Here is a 16435-nt window from a genome sequence, read left to right on the forward strand (position 1 = left end):
TATGTTTAGACCCCTGAAGTTTCAAATCGCTACCGAAGCTTCTCCCGTCAGCCATGCAGCTCTCGCTTATGACTTTGGCTTTCTTGTCGTCTTTGCCGCCGTCTTCCCCCATAGCCATGCAATGGTGCAGCCGGCCTCAGGTTGGGCACCATATTAGGACAAGGCGAGGCGGAGGCGCCCCTCGTTTCTTCCGGTTCTGCGCCCCCAACCTCCCTTCGCGCCCCTCCTACCTGCAGCTCCTGGGGCTCCGCGGGACTAACTGCCCGGCGCAGAACCCGACCACCGAGCCCCGCCCCCTGCACCGGTCTGTTCCCTAGGGTACGCCCGAGGCACAGCGCCCCACCCCACGTGCCGTGGGCTCGAGTGCGGCCCGCCAACCCCCACCTCCGCAAGCCACAGTAGGCTCGCCTCGCGTCTCCCCGCCCCCGCGTCAACTGCAAGGGGCCGGCCCATAGCCAGTTCCGGGGCGGTTGCTCCGACCGACCGGAACTCCCCGCCCCCTCCTGCGGCCCGAGGGGCCGTAGTAGGCCGCAGTGAGGAGGTAGAGGGGGCGGGGGCCGCGTCAGGGGGTCCCTAGAGAACAAGGACATTGAAGGCGGGACACTGGGGCGGACCCCCTGGTGGGGCCAGCCATTAAGCAGTCCCACTTCTTCTGTGACAGGCACTGAACTGGGCTCTTGACGGGCATCATCTCTTAACCCTCAGAACATCCCGGGGAGGTAGGTACTATTGTTATCCCCATTTTACAGATTCAGACTTATTGTAGGGAAACAGACTTCAGCCTTCTTTTGTCCTCATTTTACAGATGGGAAAGCCTAGATTCAGGAAGGTTAAATAACATGGTCAGGACTACGTAAATAGCGAATGGTAAAGCCTGGGCTCCAACCCAGGTATATCTGGCTTACTAGCCCACATTCTTAACCGCTGTCAGGGGCAAAGCTGGGGAGGAGTGAGGCAAGGAGAGGCTGAGAGGCACAGAGAACATTATCATTTAAGAATGGGATGCTTCGAACTCAGGGGCTTAGCAGAACCCAGGAGGAGTGGAACAGAAGAGAAGAGCATCAGAAAGACAGCATAGTATATCACAGTGGGCATAAACTCAAAACTGCCTAGATTCAAATTGCATCTTGGTAAGCTTTACAGTCTCAGTTTCCTTATCTGTAAAGTGGAGATCATCATGGTCCTTGCTCATGGGGTTGAGTGAGGAACTCAATGACAAGCGGGTAAAGTGTCTGCACCTAACTTGTTGCAGAGTACATGCTCTGCTCCCTGAATAGGAGCTGTGCCACCAGCCTTGTGAATAGGGTACTGAAGCTTGGCTTTCTCCTTGAGGCTATCCCTAGATAGAAGGAGCCCTTGTGCTTTTCTCTTGCCACTTTCTTTCTCATCAGTGGTCTTTTCCTCTCCAGCTCCACAGGGTCTGGTGTCCTGGGCCATGAGTGAGCTGAAGGACTGCCCCTTGCAGTTCCACGACTTCAAGTCTGTGGACCACCTGAAGGTCTGTCCCCGTTACACGGCAGTGCTGGCCCGCTCTGAGGATGATGGCATCGGCATCGAGGAGCTGGACACTCTGCAGCTGGAGCTGGAGACCCTGCTTTCCTCTGCCAGCAGGCGCCTGCGAGTGCTCGAGGCTGAAACCCAGGTGATACCCCACAGAGGGGATATCACCAGGGATGGACTCTGACACATTATGGGATGGGTCCTTGAGTTAGCCCCATCTGCTGAAGCCTGGGGTACAGAAGTTTAGCAGGGGAGAGAGATCCAAACTGGGCTTGCTGTGACATGTAAAGTATGCAAGAATATTCACCATCCTCATAAATTACGAGATTTCTGGTTCACTAAGCGTTTATTGACCCCCACCCCCCATTGTGTTCTGGGTCTTGTGCTAGTCTAGAGAGAGATAATTAGGACAATTCTGGCCTTCAGGGACTTTGCCAACTAAGGAGAGGGGGAGGTCAGGCAAGTACCAAGTGATATGCTGTGATGTTTATGAGTACTTGGGGACCTGCAGTGGGGAGACCTGGGTTTGAATCTTGTCCTGAGCACTTGCTGGTGTTGCTGTTTCCTAGCTTTGTCACTTTGAGAAAGTTACCTCCTAGCACTGAATGTCAGTCCTCTGTCTGCAAAGTGGGCTGAATAATAGGACCTACCTCAGAGCTTTTTGTGAGGATTAAAGGATTTTTTTGCAAAGGCTCAGCCCAGTGTCCGAAAGTAAGCATTTCAAATGTTATTTATTGATACTACTCTGATTATTTCTATTCATAGCATAAACATCCTCTGAGCTCTGTGTGCCAGGTGCTCTGCCAGATCCTGGGGAACAGAGATGGTTAAGATGAACTTTCTGGTCTCTAGTAGCTTATAATCTACTAGAAGAGACAAGGTTCTCTGTTGATTCCAGTGTGACCAAACAATACAGTTGGGCCTACAGTGGAGTTATGAACTACCAGAGACCCATAGAGGAAGAAGATGCCATTTCAACTGGATCTCAAAAGATGAATCATAGGGCTGACCTGGTGGTGTAGTGGTTAAGATCACATGCTCTGCTTTGGCAGCCTGGGGTTCATGGGTTTGGATCCTGGCTGCGGACCTACACTCTGCTCATTAAGCCATGCTGTGGCGGCATCCCACATACAAAGTAGAGGAAGATTGGCACAGGTGTTAGCTCAGGGCCAGTCTTCCTCACTGAAAAAAACAAAGTTGAATAAAATTAACTTGTGGTCCCTGGGAATCCGCTGAAGCTTTGTCAGCAGGGCTGTGGCACAGTCAGTTGTATTTTAGCATCTAAGAAGCTGGGTAACTGATGCAGAGAAGGCTGCTCAGTTGTGGTGACATTTGAAGTGAAGGTTTGCTGGGAGGCTTACTTGCCTTCACCAAAAAGTTAGGACCAGCATGTTTTCCCAGGGACAGCATGCGCTGAGGTGTGATCATTTGTTTCACCTTTCTGCTAAACACTGTATGACTGGCTTGGGTGCTACAGAGGTGAGTGAGTACAGACAAACAAGTGAGTGGAATGATGAGAAGTACATGAATAAAGGTCTGTGAGATGGGCACAGAAAGGGAGCTGAGTTTTAAAGGATGAGTAGGAATTTGCTAAATAAAAAGGGCATAGGGGAAGACTGTGGGGCCTCTTTGAGTTCTAGATCCTCATTTTTCACTGGAAGAAGGAGTTGTCCTGTGTCTTCCCTTCTCTCCCTTAGTGACAGTCTCTGTGAATTTCAGATCCTCACTGATTGGCAGGATAAGAAAGGTGACCGACGATTCCTGAAGCTTGGTCGAGACCATGAGCTTGGAGCTCCCCCCAAACACGGGAAGCCTAAGAAGCAGAAACTGGAAGGGAAGGCAGGACATGGGCCAGGCCCTGGCCCCGGACGGCCCAAATCCAAAAACCTGCAGCCCAAGATCCAGGAATATGAATTCACTGATGACCCAATTGACGTGCCACGGATCCCCAAGAATGACGCCCCTAACAGGTTCTGGCCCAGAGAACACAGAGGGGCCTCAGGATTTGGGCAGTGGAGGCCGTGGAGGGGACTGGGGCTGAGGCTAGTGTTGCAGGGGAGTGGTCACTCAGGATTTGCTTCTCTCGCAGGTTCTGGGCTTCGGTGGAGCCCTACTGTGCAGATATCACCAGCGAGGAGGTGCGCACGCTAGAGGAACTGCTGAAGCCCCCAGAAGACGAGGCTGAGCATTACAAGGTAGAGACCCTGGGCCTCGATAGACATGATGGACAACAAGAGGCTCAGAGTTGCCTGAGAATCAAAGACCCCAAAGCCGTATATTGTCTTCTTCCCCTCCCCTGCCCAGCCTCCTGTCTGCCCCGTTACCCCACCCAGATAGTCAGGCTCTACCTCTCGGCTTTCTCCCCTTTACCCCATCCAAATGGTCACCGTGTTCTAAGGCACCTACTTGAGTGAGGTCCTCCCTTGTCCCCTCAACTCCATGCCCTCTGCTTTGGTTCAGGCCTTCATCAGCTTTTACCCAAATGGCCTCTTAACACTTTCCTGCCTCCAGAAAAACTTTTTCTTTTTTAACTATGTAAAAATTTACCTTTTTTATGATGAAAATAAAACAGCTTCCATTAAAGAAAATGTAGAAAATATAGAAAAGTGTTGAGGGGGAACTCTCTCATACATCAGCTGTCACGATCAGATGTGCTCATGACACAGCCCTGCTCCCAGGCCTCCCCTGGCTCTCGTTACCCACAGGATCAAGTCCAAGCGTCTCAGTCCTTGGTGGCCCAGCCCCAGTGCCCCTCTCTAGTTTCCTTAGCCACACCCTCTTATCACTGCTTCATTTACCAGCCCCACCAGGTACCTTGCCCTCACTCCAGGCCCACACGCCAGCCTTGGTGGTCTCTGGGCCTCTGCACATCTCCTCTTGGCAAACTGACTCACTCTTCAAGGCCCTGATCTCATGTTACCTCCACCATAACGCTTTTGCAGTTTTCCCTGCAGAAAGCTGGTCTCTTTTGTGCTGGTACAAAAACACCTTGGTCTACCTGTGTCACTTCACATATCTCAATTTTTAAAAAATTTATTTGAAAAAGTAATCCCTATAGGCAGTAATAAGTTCATGCAGTACAAAAGATAATTCCCTGTCCTTTCTGACCCTAAGGCCCCTGGTTCTCTCTAGAGACAAGCAGCCTTGACCTGAGATGGTCCATGTACACACGCCATTCTGCACCTTCTATCTTGGAAATTGTTCCATATTGTCTTGTGTGTGTGTTGTAGTTCTTTACGTACCTGTCTTTTCTCACCTACTCCAGGCACAGGCCTTGGCCGTGGGCTGGGTATTTGGGAGACAGATAAGTGAATGAATGAAGGAATGAGGAATGAATGAAGAGCCTATTGGCAGTGCCCAAGTACACAGAGAGCCTCCACACACCCCAGGAATGGGGTGTCTTTACCCTTTGGGGCTGGGTGGGATCTCTCCCACAGATCCCACCCCTGGGGAAGCACTACTCTCAACGCTGGGCACAGGAGGATCTGCTGGAGGAGCAGAAGGACGGGGCCCGGGCAGCAGCCGTGGCTGACAAGAAGAAAGGCCTCATGGGGCCACTGACTGAACTGGACACTAAAGGTAGGCCCCCTCACCTCCCTGCCTACCCCAGGCCAGGACTTAAGTTCCCAGGACTTCAGCCACCTTTCCACTACTTCTCTGCCTGGTTCAGACGTGGATGCCCTGCTGAAGAAGTCTGAGGCCCAGCATGAGCAGCCAGAAGATGGGTGCCCCTTTGGTGCTCTGACGCAGCGCCTCCTGCAGGCCCTGGTGGAGGTGAGCACCCCAACCCAAAACCAGAGCTAGGTTTACTTTCTGTTTAATGTTTATTTTTATTTTCTACTGAAATGTATCATACGTTTAGAAAGGTAAACAGATCATAATGTACAGCTTGATAAATTTTCACAAATGAGCACACCTTATAACTAGCCCCAAGATCACAAAATAAACATTACCAGTATTCTAGAAGCCCCTCCCATGCCCCTCGCAGTCTCTACCTCTCCCAGAAGCAGCCACCTCTCTACAGTTACCCTTGCTGAGCATTGGCTAAGGGCTGAGCCCTGTGCATGGGGCTTTCCACACATCCTCTCATAGGAGGCCAGGACACTGGTTAGCCCTGGGTTGCATATGAGAAGACTGAGTCTCAAAAAAGGGAACTGTTTACTTGGGGTCACACAGCTAATAAACAGAAGCAGGATTCAAACCCCAGGTTCAGGGTCTCTTTATTTATGTCCACTGGCTGACCTTAGGCCTATCTCTTCACCTTGTTGAGCCTCAGTTTCCCCTCTGGCTCAAACACAATAGTTTATTTCTCTCTTAAGTAACAGTCTGGGGCACATGTTCCACACTGGCTGAGGTGGGGGAAATTCTCTGCCCCACACCATCAGACAGGGAGCCCAGCTTATAGTGGCTTTGCTGTCTTAAAACTGCACTCTGCACAAGGTCACTCTGGGTGTGATTGCCACTCCAAGCACACAGAAAAAGAGCAAGGTGTGTGTGAAGGAAAGTTTATGGGCCATAACTGGCTGTGGCTTTTATTTCTTCTGATCACTTTCCACTGGAGAGAATTTGTCGTGTGACCACACCTGACTGCAAAGGAGGCTGGGAAGTGTGGTGTAGCTGGGTAGCCAGAAGCCCAGCTACTATAGAAGAAAGGTGAGAATGGTTTTTGGACAGCTGGCAGCCTGTGCCACAACAGGCTTAGCACAGTGCCTGGTATATTGCAAACGCTTAGCAAACCTTAACTATTCTCATTACCGTGTTGAGTGTTTTCATCACTCTTCTGTGCTCCCTTTTTTCGGGATCAGTACAGAAAAAGAGATTTCTAAAATGATCAAAGCTTTTGGAGTCAGTTTGGGAAGGCTTCCCAGAGGAGTTGGGATAGGAAAGATACAGGATGTTTCTGGTCTGCGAAGACTGTCCACATAGGTCAGAGAGGAGCAGGAAAATGGAAATCCTATTGCTCTTTCCCCTCCTGCCCCATGTCTCTGGTCTTCTAGGAAAATATCATTTCCCCAATGGAGGACTCTCCTATTCCTGACATGTCTGGGAAAGAATCGGGGGCTGATGGCGCAAGCACCTCTCCGCGCAATCAGAATAAGCCCTTCAGGTGAGTGCCATCCTCTCCACACCCAGCCTACCCCCTGCTTCTGTGGGTTCTGTCCATCTCAACATGGTCTTCACTAATAGGCCAAGGACAGTGTGATAAAGCCCAATAGAAGTCTCAAATGTGTGTGCCAGCCCAGCATTTCCGCACGCACAGACTTAGTACAGGGTTCATCATAGCGCTGTTTGTCCTAAATGTCCAAGTGAAGGGGATTGGTCGGCTAAGTTGTCGTAACTCCACATGATGAAATAACTTGCAACTGTTGTTCATATTAGAGAAATATACTTAATTGATATGAAAAGATGTAAACAATAGAGTGCCATGTGAGGAAAACTTCACTTGTAGCACAGTACAGACAGTATGATCCTGTTTTTATTTAAGATATACTTAAATATGGGCACATAGGGAAAAAAACCTTAACCTATGAGAGATTAAAAGTAATATATGTAACAAAATCTGGAATATATATAGTATATATAATAACATATAACAAAGATATATTTTATATAGTAATTATAATAACATGAAGCAAAATAACGGTAATGATAACAAAATAATAATGGTTCTCTCTGAGTTGTTGGTAATACAAATTTTTCAGTATTTTTTTTGACAATGGATATATGTTGTTTGTGTTTGAAACAAGACCAGATGTGTCCGTCTCTATCCTTTTAGACCTAGATAGATATAGAGGGGGTGCCCAAAGGGAGAGGAGGATGTTCACTAACCATGGGAACCCCTGAGGGGTCCCGCCTTCAAGCTGGCCCTTTGCTGAGGGCTGTCTTCCCTGCAGTGTGCCACATACCAAGTCCCTGGAAAGCCGCATCAAGGAGGAGCTCATTGCCCAGGGCCTCCTGGAGTCTGAGGAGCGCCCTGTAGAGGACTCGGAGGATGAGGTCCTCGCGGAGCTGCGCAAACGGCAGGCTGAGTTGAAGGCACTTAGTGCCCACAACCGCACCAAGAAGCATGACCTGCTGAGGTGAGTGTGGACAGGAGGCATGGGCGAGGGGGTGGCCAGAGAGGCCTTGGCCACTGCTGATCACCTTTCAGAGGCTTTATGACAGGCTTCCCAAACCCAGCAGGGCCTCTAAATCACTTTTTAAATCTTGAAAAAAAAATCAATGCTGGTTACCACTCCACTGGTTATGTCTCAAACAGATTCTAATTCCACAGGCATCTGTGATTGACTGATTGATTTACTTGTTCTTGTAGTAAAAAACATAAAATTTACCATCTAAACCATTTTTAAGTGTACAGTTCAGTGGTGTTATATTCACATTGTGTGATTTATTTTTTTAATCTTCTCATCCTTATCCCCCCCCCCCCCAAGTTTTATTATGAAAAGTTTCATACACACAGAAAATCTGAAGCAGTAGTACAGGAAACACCAGTATATTCTTCACCTAGATTTATCAGCTGTTAACATTTTGTGGGACATCTGTGATTATTATTGATCCTTCACCAGAAATTGCCCAGTGTTTTAGGACCAGTTCTTTAAGTAATTGGTTGCAGTATCATTCATTTTATATTGGACTCCCATTCATCTTGCCCCGCGCTGGTCACAACAAGGGTATAGATGACATCTGGAAGGAGATCATGGTCATGGCTGCCCTTTTGTTAGGAAGATAGAGAAGCAACCCAACTAAGTCTCCTTGCTTCTCACAGGCAGGTGCTGTGTCTTCGCCTCATGGAGCCCTAACAGGGCAGGGCAGACTCATTCAGTTGGCCAGCTCTGCCTTCCCTTGGTTAGACATTGTGCTGGGGGCTGGAAGAGAGGCAGGACAAAGGGCTTGCAGTCGACACATGGATCATTGGTAAAGACAAGTGCCATTAAAAAGGAAACGTAGCTGCTGACAAGCTGCTAGGGTGTTTAAGAATAAGGGTATACTGAGTGTGTACTGTCTGCCAGGGGCTTTGTGTACACCCTCCTGTTTAATCTTGAGACAGCCCAGGGGGTAGGTGGTATTTTCCCTGTTTACCAGCTGAGGAAATAAAGGCCCAGTGAAGTGAGTGCTCTGCTGAAGGTCACACAGCCAGTAAACAGCCAAGCTGAGACTTGGGCCCAAGGCTGAATCCAGCGCCTCATTCTCATTCACATTCCCTCTCAAGGGCAAGAAGAGGGAAATACAAATGAAAGAAGTGCTGGGGGTAGGGTGGGGGGAGAGACAGAGAGAAGGAGAAGCATGGATGTGCAGAAACAGAAGTAATGGGCAGTGAAGGAACTAGTTTGGGGCTATCAGCAGGTCAGAGTGCAGCCCTCAGCCCAGCCACAGACCAGCTGCAGGGCCTGAAGCAAGACCCCTCCTGCCCCGAGCAGCAGCTTCCTCTTCTGGAAACTTCACAGGTTAGACTAGATCGGATCTCTAAGCAACCTCCCAGTTCCACCATGCATGGAATTTATAGGTTAGATTCTATTCAGAGGGGTCAGTTTGGCATCTCACCCACCTCCTGTAGATCTCAGGCTGCCTAGGCCCTCAAGTTGCTCTGGAATTTGGTTTCTGAAATAAGCAGAACCCCTTTTATTTATTTTTTTGCTGAGGAAGATTTTCCCTGAGCTAACATCTGCTGCCAATCTTCCCTCTTTTTTTTCATATGTGAGCTGCCACCACAGCACTGACAGATGAGTGGTGTAGGTCCACGCCCGGGAACTGAATCTGGGCTGCTGAAGTGGAGTGCACTGAACTTAACCACTAGGCCACCAGGGCTGGCCCTGCAAAACCCCTTATAAAGAAGATTATGAGGAGTAGCCTGCTTTGATTTAGATCTCCTACTCAGTAGTTGTGGGATCTTGGGGCAATTCTTATCCTCTTTGAGCCTCAGTTTCCTCACTGGTAACATAGGAATAATAGTAACTACCTCACAGGATTATGAGGATTAACTGAGCTAATATTTTTTAAGAGCTTAAGATAGTACCTAGCACATAGCACCATATAAGCCTGGTTCATTAACTTTGCTTTTTGGTATGAAATGGTCCATAGGAGTGTCAGCATGGGGTGGTGGGTAGGCTCTGTCTAGAAGAGGGAGGGGCTCCACTCTGGAGATGGGCTTCCCATGGCACCGGGCCGGCTGGTCCCCGCAGGCTGGCAAAGGAGGAGGTGAGCCGCCAGGAGCTGAGGCAGCGGGTCCGCATGGCAGACAATGAGGTCATGGATGCCTTCCGCAAGATCATGGCTGCCCGGCAGAAGAAGCGGACCCCCACCAAGAAGGAGAAGGACCAGGCCTGGAAGACTCTAAAGGAGCGCGAGAGCATCCTAAAGCTACTGGATGGGTAGCCTGCACCCTTGCCTCAGGCTGCCTCCTCCTGGCCTGGGTGAGGGAGTGAGGGGAGGCCCACTTCCTTCTTTGGGCTGCCAGAAGTCTCGGCCTGTGGCTGCCTGTCAGATGTCAAATAGTGACAGCCTTTAGAGGTTGTGGTCCTTCCCTGAGGTCTTTTGGCCTAGCTCTGTACAGCCAGGACACAGGAGGCCCTGCTGGGCTGGCCTGGGGCCCAGTCTCTGCTTGGTCCCCAGAATGATGGGGTCCTTCATTCTGGGCGGTCCTCTTCACCCTCTTCACCATCCCCCACTCCGCCCCCCCTTGTCTTCCTTAAGGACTTCTCCCTTGTGGTTTTGTAAAGTGCAAACTTAAGAATAAAGTGACTGCTGTGGTTTTTAAAAAAGCATCCAGAATCTTTGAATGTCTGTTATTGTGGGGTAGAAAGGAACTGGTGTGGGTGGCAAAGGTTCAGGAAGATGTGCGTGGTGGCTCTCAGCCTGTGGCCACTAACCCATGTCATTCATTCAGGGAGAACTTTCTGAGGATGCTTGTGGCTTCAGGTAATAGTAAGCCCCCAGCTCAAAGTGGATTAACAACAAGGAAATGTGTTGGCTGGGGGCTTGGTGGTGCTGGGGTAGGTGGCCTTCAGTATTGGCCAATCCATCAACTCATCTGGACCATCAAGGGTCCAGGTTTCTCCACACTGCCCTCCACAGCGTCAGCCTTTGCCTAAAGTGGGTTCCCCTCTATCTGTGTGGTGGCAGCCAGGAGCAGTCAGGGAGGCCAAATGCTTCCTCGTTTATGTCCAGTGCAACGGAGGGCAGGAATGGGCCAGCTGGTTTCCATGGCCCAAGCAAAGAGCAAGAAGCCTTTCCCAGATACCCTTACGTCTCACCGGCCCAAACTATCTGACATGCCCATTCCTGAACCAGTCACTGTGACAAGGGATGACGCTAACTGGTTCAAACTGGCGAGAGTAGAGTCTACAACCCCACTAAGTCCAAGGCAGCGAGGAGAGTGTAGGTTGAGTAGAAATGGATGCTGGATAGGCCACCAACAACGTGTCTTCCACAGCCTGGCGAGGAAGCTAGGCCTGGGGAATACAGATGAATAAGTATACTCTTGTCCTTGTCTCAAGTGGTTCCCAGGGAGTGAGAGAGTTGGAGAATAATTGCAATTTACTGTGGGAAGGTTGAAGTCCACATGGGAAAGGGGAGGGGAAGGTTCCCTGAGGAAGTGACCTATGAACTGAGCCATAAAGAAGGATGGTGAGGAGGGGCCGGCCCTGTGGCTGAGTGGTTAAGTTCGCTCGCTCCGCTTCAGCGGCCCAGGGTTTTGCTGGTTCGGATCCTGGGCGCGGAGATGGCACTGCTGGTCAGGCCATGCTGAGGCAGCATCCCACATACCACAGCTAGAAGGACCCACAACTAAAATATACAACTATGTACTGGGGGGCTTTGGGGAGAAGAAAAAAAAGGATGGTGAGGACAGCCAACATTCCTATTTGCCCACCACCTCACCTGTTGGAGAACTACCCTCCCCATTCCATGTGGCTTTTGTGGAACTGTCAAACTAGGGTAGACACGTGATCCCAGCTTGGCCAATCACAGTACCCCATTCCTTTAGCCACAATGATTGGTCCAAAGAATGGGCATGCGACCTCAGCAGGGCCAGTCAGAGGCCTTCCATAATATTGCTCTATGGGTGCTGAGAGAGAAGAGGGTTTCTATTCTTTTGGATCAAAAGCTATAGAATGTAAGCTTGGACCACCCGGTGACCCACTTTCCTGCCACATGGAAGAACCCCCCTGAGAATAAAGCCAACTCAGAGAGGCAGAGCCAGGAGATGGAGAAAGAGACAGAGTCCTCATGATATAGCTGGAGCCCTGGATCCTTCATTGGGCCTTCCAATTACATCAGCCCACAAATGCTTCTTTTGGCTTAAGTTAGTTTGCTTTGGAGTTTCGTCATTTGTCAACTAAAAAAGTTGACAAATGGATTAATAAATGACTAATAAAAGTGGATTTTGGCAAAAAGAATGATGGAGTAGTGTCCTGAGAGAGAGGACAGCATGAGGCCCTGCCTCTCACTAGGTGCAGGGCCTAGCTGCTGCAATTTTTCAGAGACTCATTGTACGATGATTGCTTACAGCTTTCTCAGAGAGAAAACACCCACGCTTAATTTCATTAATGTGAAATTAAATGCTCATTAACTGTTAGCTTTGTACCAGGCACTGTTCTAAACTCATTAAACTACTGAATCTTCTCAACTACCCCATATGGTAGGTGCTAATAGCATCCCATTCACAAGTGAGGAAAATAAGTCTTAGACGGTGATATACTTTACTTGCTCAAACAATTGGTAAGTGGTTGAGCCAAGATTCAAACTCAGTCCATTTGACTTGCAGACAGAGCCTCTTCATTATACAACTCACTGGTGTCCCAGTCCCCTGCATAGTCTATGTGAATGGTACTCCTAGGCTTGGGCAGTGCACAACCTGTGCAGCCATACACAGCAGCCCTACTTGCAGATCCCCTTCTCTTAATTAACCACTCACTTCCATGTTCTTTAGGCCAGACCATAAGTATGGTAGGCATCATTGGTAGAGAGTTCCAGGAACAAAGACAGTTTTGTGGAGGAGATAGGATGGGAGCTGAAGTCCCAAAATTAGGTAGAATTGTGAGAGGGGAGGGTAGATATTATAAATAGAAGGAAGAACCCTAGAAGACTGACTGGGCCTGGTTCATTAGGGAAAAGGCAACTTTCAAGGGTCAGTTGTGAGAACTCTAGTTATTCTCTGTTACACACCTACTATCTACCTGGTACCGTGCTGGGCCCTTTACACTCATGTCTCATTTGACTCACCTACAAGGTGAGTGGTAATATTCCCACCCTGCAGAGGAGGACACTGAGGCTCAAAGAGGTGCAATGCCTCCCGAGGCCATGCAGCCTTGGTGCAGGAACAGTTATCGGCCCCAAGGAGCACCATCCCTAAGAGAATTAATAACCGCAGCGGGACAGGGAGTCCCTTCTTACGGCCATACTCATGTCTGCTGGAGTCAAAGGAGGCTTCCTTTATGGGGTTTGGAGGAAGCCGGGTTCCCCGTGAGGAGGGGGAGATTAGTTCCGGCACCTCAAGGCTCCAATTTTCATTTGAAACAATCCAGACACCTTATAACTAGTTTGGTGACATAGCCTTTTGTGTCTTGGCTCTGCAAGGTGTCCACCATCATTGTTTCTCCAGAGTCCCAAATGCCTTACAACTGACTTTCAGAAACAGCAGGGTGAGTGACAACAGGGAGGATTGGGCGAAAGTTAATCCCTGACGTCGGGAACATGACCCAGTGTGCGGCCCCAGCCCCTGCCAGCTCCTGAGCACTCTTGGGACTGAGTCGATGGATGCTGGGTCCCAGTTGACTCCTGCTAAGAAGGAAGCGATGGCTGGAACTTTGTGGAAACATGGTCAGAGAGCAAATTCCTTCCCTGGTCTGGTGCTCAGGACTCAATGGAGAGAACCAAGCACAACTGGACCGTAACTCACTCGTTATGTATTAATTCACTCATCATTTTTTCTCTTCACTCACCTAGTCTCCTCGCCTCCATTTCCCCATTCGTGCTTTTGTTTCCTCACTCAGTGGCCCTGTTGCCATAGCTCAGAGCTATGTAGGTGACTAAGGCTCCAGAGATGGAGAGACAGCTGGGAAGACAATCAAGACACAGGTGATAAGAGCAATAATAGAAGAATGGGCAAAGTCTGCAGGGCCCTGGGGCAGGGAATGACTTAACAACAGCTTAGAGGGTCAGGAGAGGCTTCAGGGAGGATGTGGCAAGAAAGTTGCCAGGCAGAAGACATTCTAGACGAAAGGAACAGCAAGGCGCAGAGGTGTGAACAGCTGGCCTGCTTAGAGAGAGGTGAGAACTTCAGTGTGACTGGAGGCCTTGGTGTGTGGCGGGGGAGGAGAAGGATGAGAAAGGAAGCTGGAAAGTAGGTTGAGACCAGGCTGGGACTGGCTTTGAATGGCAGTTTAAGGAGCAAGGGCCTTAATCTTGAGGTCAGTGGTTCTCAAAGTGTGGTCCCTGGACAAGCAGCATCAGTGTCACCTGGGAACTTAATAAAGATGCAAATTCTCAGGTCCCAGACCTCTCAAATAAGAAACTCTGGGGGTGGGGCCCAGCCACCTCTGCTTTAACATACCTTCTGGATGACTCCTGATGCACATTAAAGTCTGAGAATCACTTTTCTAAGTAGTAGGGAGCCAGGGGTGGTTTGTGAGCAGGGGAGTGGCATAATAGCACTCTGAATCAGAAAGCACTCTGATAGCATGGAGGCTGGACCACTTAGAGGGGGTGAGAATGAAATTGAGGCAGATGGGAGCACAGTGATATGCAAAGAAATATATCTGAGATGGTGGGTGCGGCCGAAACTGGAAGATGTCCTCCAAATTCTGTTCTCCCTTTCTTCTATAGTAATAGAACACATGACTTTTAGTTGGACATATGCCTCTGAAAGACTAAATAGCCCAGCTTCCCTTGCAGTTAGGTGTGATCATGTGACTGAGTTTCAGCCAATAGGATGTGAGTGGAAGAAATGGATGTAACTGAGATCATGAGTCCCAAGAGGTGTGCCCTCTACATTCTCCTTTCTCCCTGGCTGCGATGAGACATGGTGGCGAGCCATCTTGAAACATGTGGTCAAAGACAACACCATAGGAACAGTGGCGCAAGATAAGAAGCAGGCAAGGTCCCTCTTACCTTGTCGTCATCATACCAGCCTGGGACTGGTTATGGCCAGATTGTTATACATTTCCATTTTAGTTAAGTCACAATTATTTTGGGTGTCTGTTAGAGAAAACAAACCTGTATTCTAGCTGATACAGTGGGCAGGTGGCATGCCAAGCACTCTTTTCAAACTATACCTGCTTCCTTCCCTGACCCACTTTTCCTCTTTCTTTCCATCTTTCTTTCCTTCTTTCTCTCTCTTTCTCTCTTTCTTTTTCTTTCTCAAAAGAATTTGAGAAAGTTTATAATTGATGACGTGTACAATGAGTTTCACAAAATAACAAATATAAACTCATCAGGTTTAATGGAGCTGCTGTCGTTAAGCATCAGATTTAGCTCTAAGGTTCCTGGAAGCCAAGGCAAAAATAGAAACAAGACGAATCAGTCTCAAAAGGTTTGCTATCAGAGGAAAGGGCATCTCCTAGTTTTCGGGACAAAAATTCCAGTAATTTTTCATGCTGGAGAAATTTCTCAACTAGAGTCACATATTGATAATATTCTGCATAAATCTGACAGCAAATGGAGATTAAGTTTCACATGGTGATTTCTAATCACAACCTTTGACGAAAGCTCAGGGCATATTGTTAAAACATAACTCTAGGAGAATTATTCTGCCAGAGACCAAGCAAGGGTGGTACCAAGCACTTTACACGAATTCTCTCATTTGCTCCTCTCAACAGCCCTACGTCAGAGCAGGTCAAATTATTACCCTTATTTTACAGATGAGGGAACTAGGATACAGAGAGAGGAAGGGTCAGATCAGATAGCTGGTGGTGAGCCAGTTTTGTAAGCCAGGTCTTAGACTTTAGAGGCCCTTCTAAATGTCCTCCTCCTGGGCCTGCCAGCACCACCACATACAAAATTATAAGTGGTGTGGGTTGAGAATCAGAAAAGCACAAGAATCATTGCCCCAGAATCCGTCAGTGTTAGCCAAGAGCAATCAGTGAGATCTGGTAAATGCTGGAGAAACCTCCAGGCTTCTTAAGATGGGCTGCTCCTGATGGGGTGAGAAAGTAGGGGTCGGCCTCATGAGGGCAGAAGGAGCTTGACTAGAACATGTGGGGCTTCAAGAATGGAAGGAGAAATAATATTCAAAGCAGCTGTCCTAGGGCAGCTGACGTCTGGAACAGGAGAAAACTCTCTTGTGTCTCATTTCCTACTGAGTACCTGCTATGTATGCACCAGGTACCGGTGCTGGGACAAGGGAACTGGCCCGTTGGGTGAAAGGCACTTTCTAAGTTGTCTCATTCTCCAAATAAGCCTACAAAGTAGGTATGATTATGCCATGTTAATGATGAGGAAACAGGCTCAGAACAGTGAAATGATTGGCCCAGGCCCCCACAGCTGGTAAAGGGTGAGGTGCAGTTGGAACCTGGGTCTGTCTGACTCCCAAACTTCTTTTAATGCGCCACCGCTGTTTCAATAGTAGGAGAGAAAAGATCTTATGGATAGACATTTAAATCCATTCTATTTCTTTCTTGTTGTTGTTTTTTAAATAAAACTTAAATAATTGAACACCAAATTGGTACACACCCACTATCTTTTGGCAGAATTTTTTAAAAAGTGACTTTTTGATTATGCAGTTAGCATTACTCAACAAAAAAAGTTTGGAGAATACAGGCATGTAGAGAGAAGTAAAAGAAACAAAACCCAATCAGATAATTTTTTGGCTATTATTAACATTTGTGGTGTGCCTCTGCACTCTTTGCTATGAATAATTTGTGGTTTGCATTTTACACTGAAGTTATCCAACTGCATACCTGCTTAACATTATACGCATTTTTTCCTTTTATTAAGCAGG

General features: G+C 48.5%; 1 protein-coding gene across 3 annotated transcripts; it reads left to right on the forward strand.

Annotated features, from left to right (window-relative positions):
- The first annotated feature begins 169 nt into the window (after positions 1-169).
- On the forward strand, positions 170-10262 carry TADA3 (transcriptional adaptor 3). Of its 3 annotated transcripts, none has more exons than XM_046680703.1 (10): positions 170-304; positions 662-719; positions 1410-1642; positions 3220-3470; positions 3590-3695; positions 4938-5079; positions 5171-5274; positions 6498-6607; positions 7395-7580; positions 9681-10262. In XM_046680703.1, exons 3-10 carry the CDS (start codon positions 1436-1438, stop codon positions 9871-9873), a joined length of 1299 nt encoding a protein of 432 aa, XP_046536659.1. In that variant the 5' UTR covers positions 170-304; positions 662-719; positions 1410-1435; the 3' UTR covers positions 9874-10262. The 3 variants fall into 3 exon arrangements, with proteins under 3 accessions (XP_046536659.1, XP_046536650.1, XP_046536668.1); XM_046680694.1 differs by having other exon boundaries at positions 183-318; XM_046680712.1 differs by lacking the exon at positions 170-304 and adding an exon at positions 473-541.
- Positions 10263-16435: the final 6173 nt, after the last annotated feature.

Source organism: Equus quagga, chromosome 1 (genome assembly GCF_021613505.1).
Source record: "Equus quagga isolate Etosha38 chromosome 1, UCLA_HA_Equagga_1.0, whole genome shotgun sequence".
Taxonomy (NCBI): domain Eukaryota; kingdom Metazoa; phylum Chordata; class Mammalia; order Perissodactyla; family Equidae; genus Equus; species Equus quagga.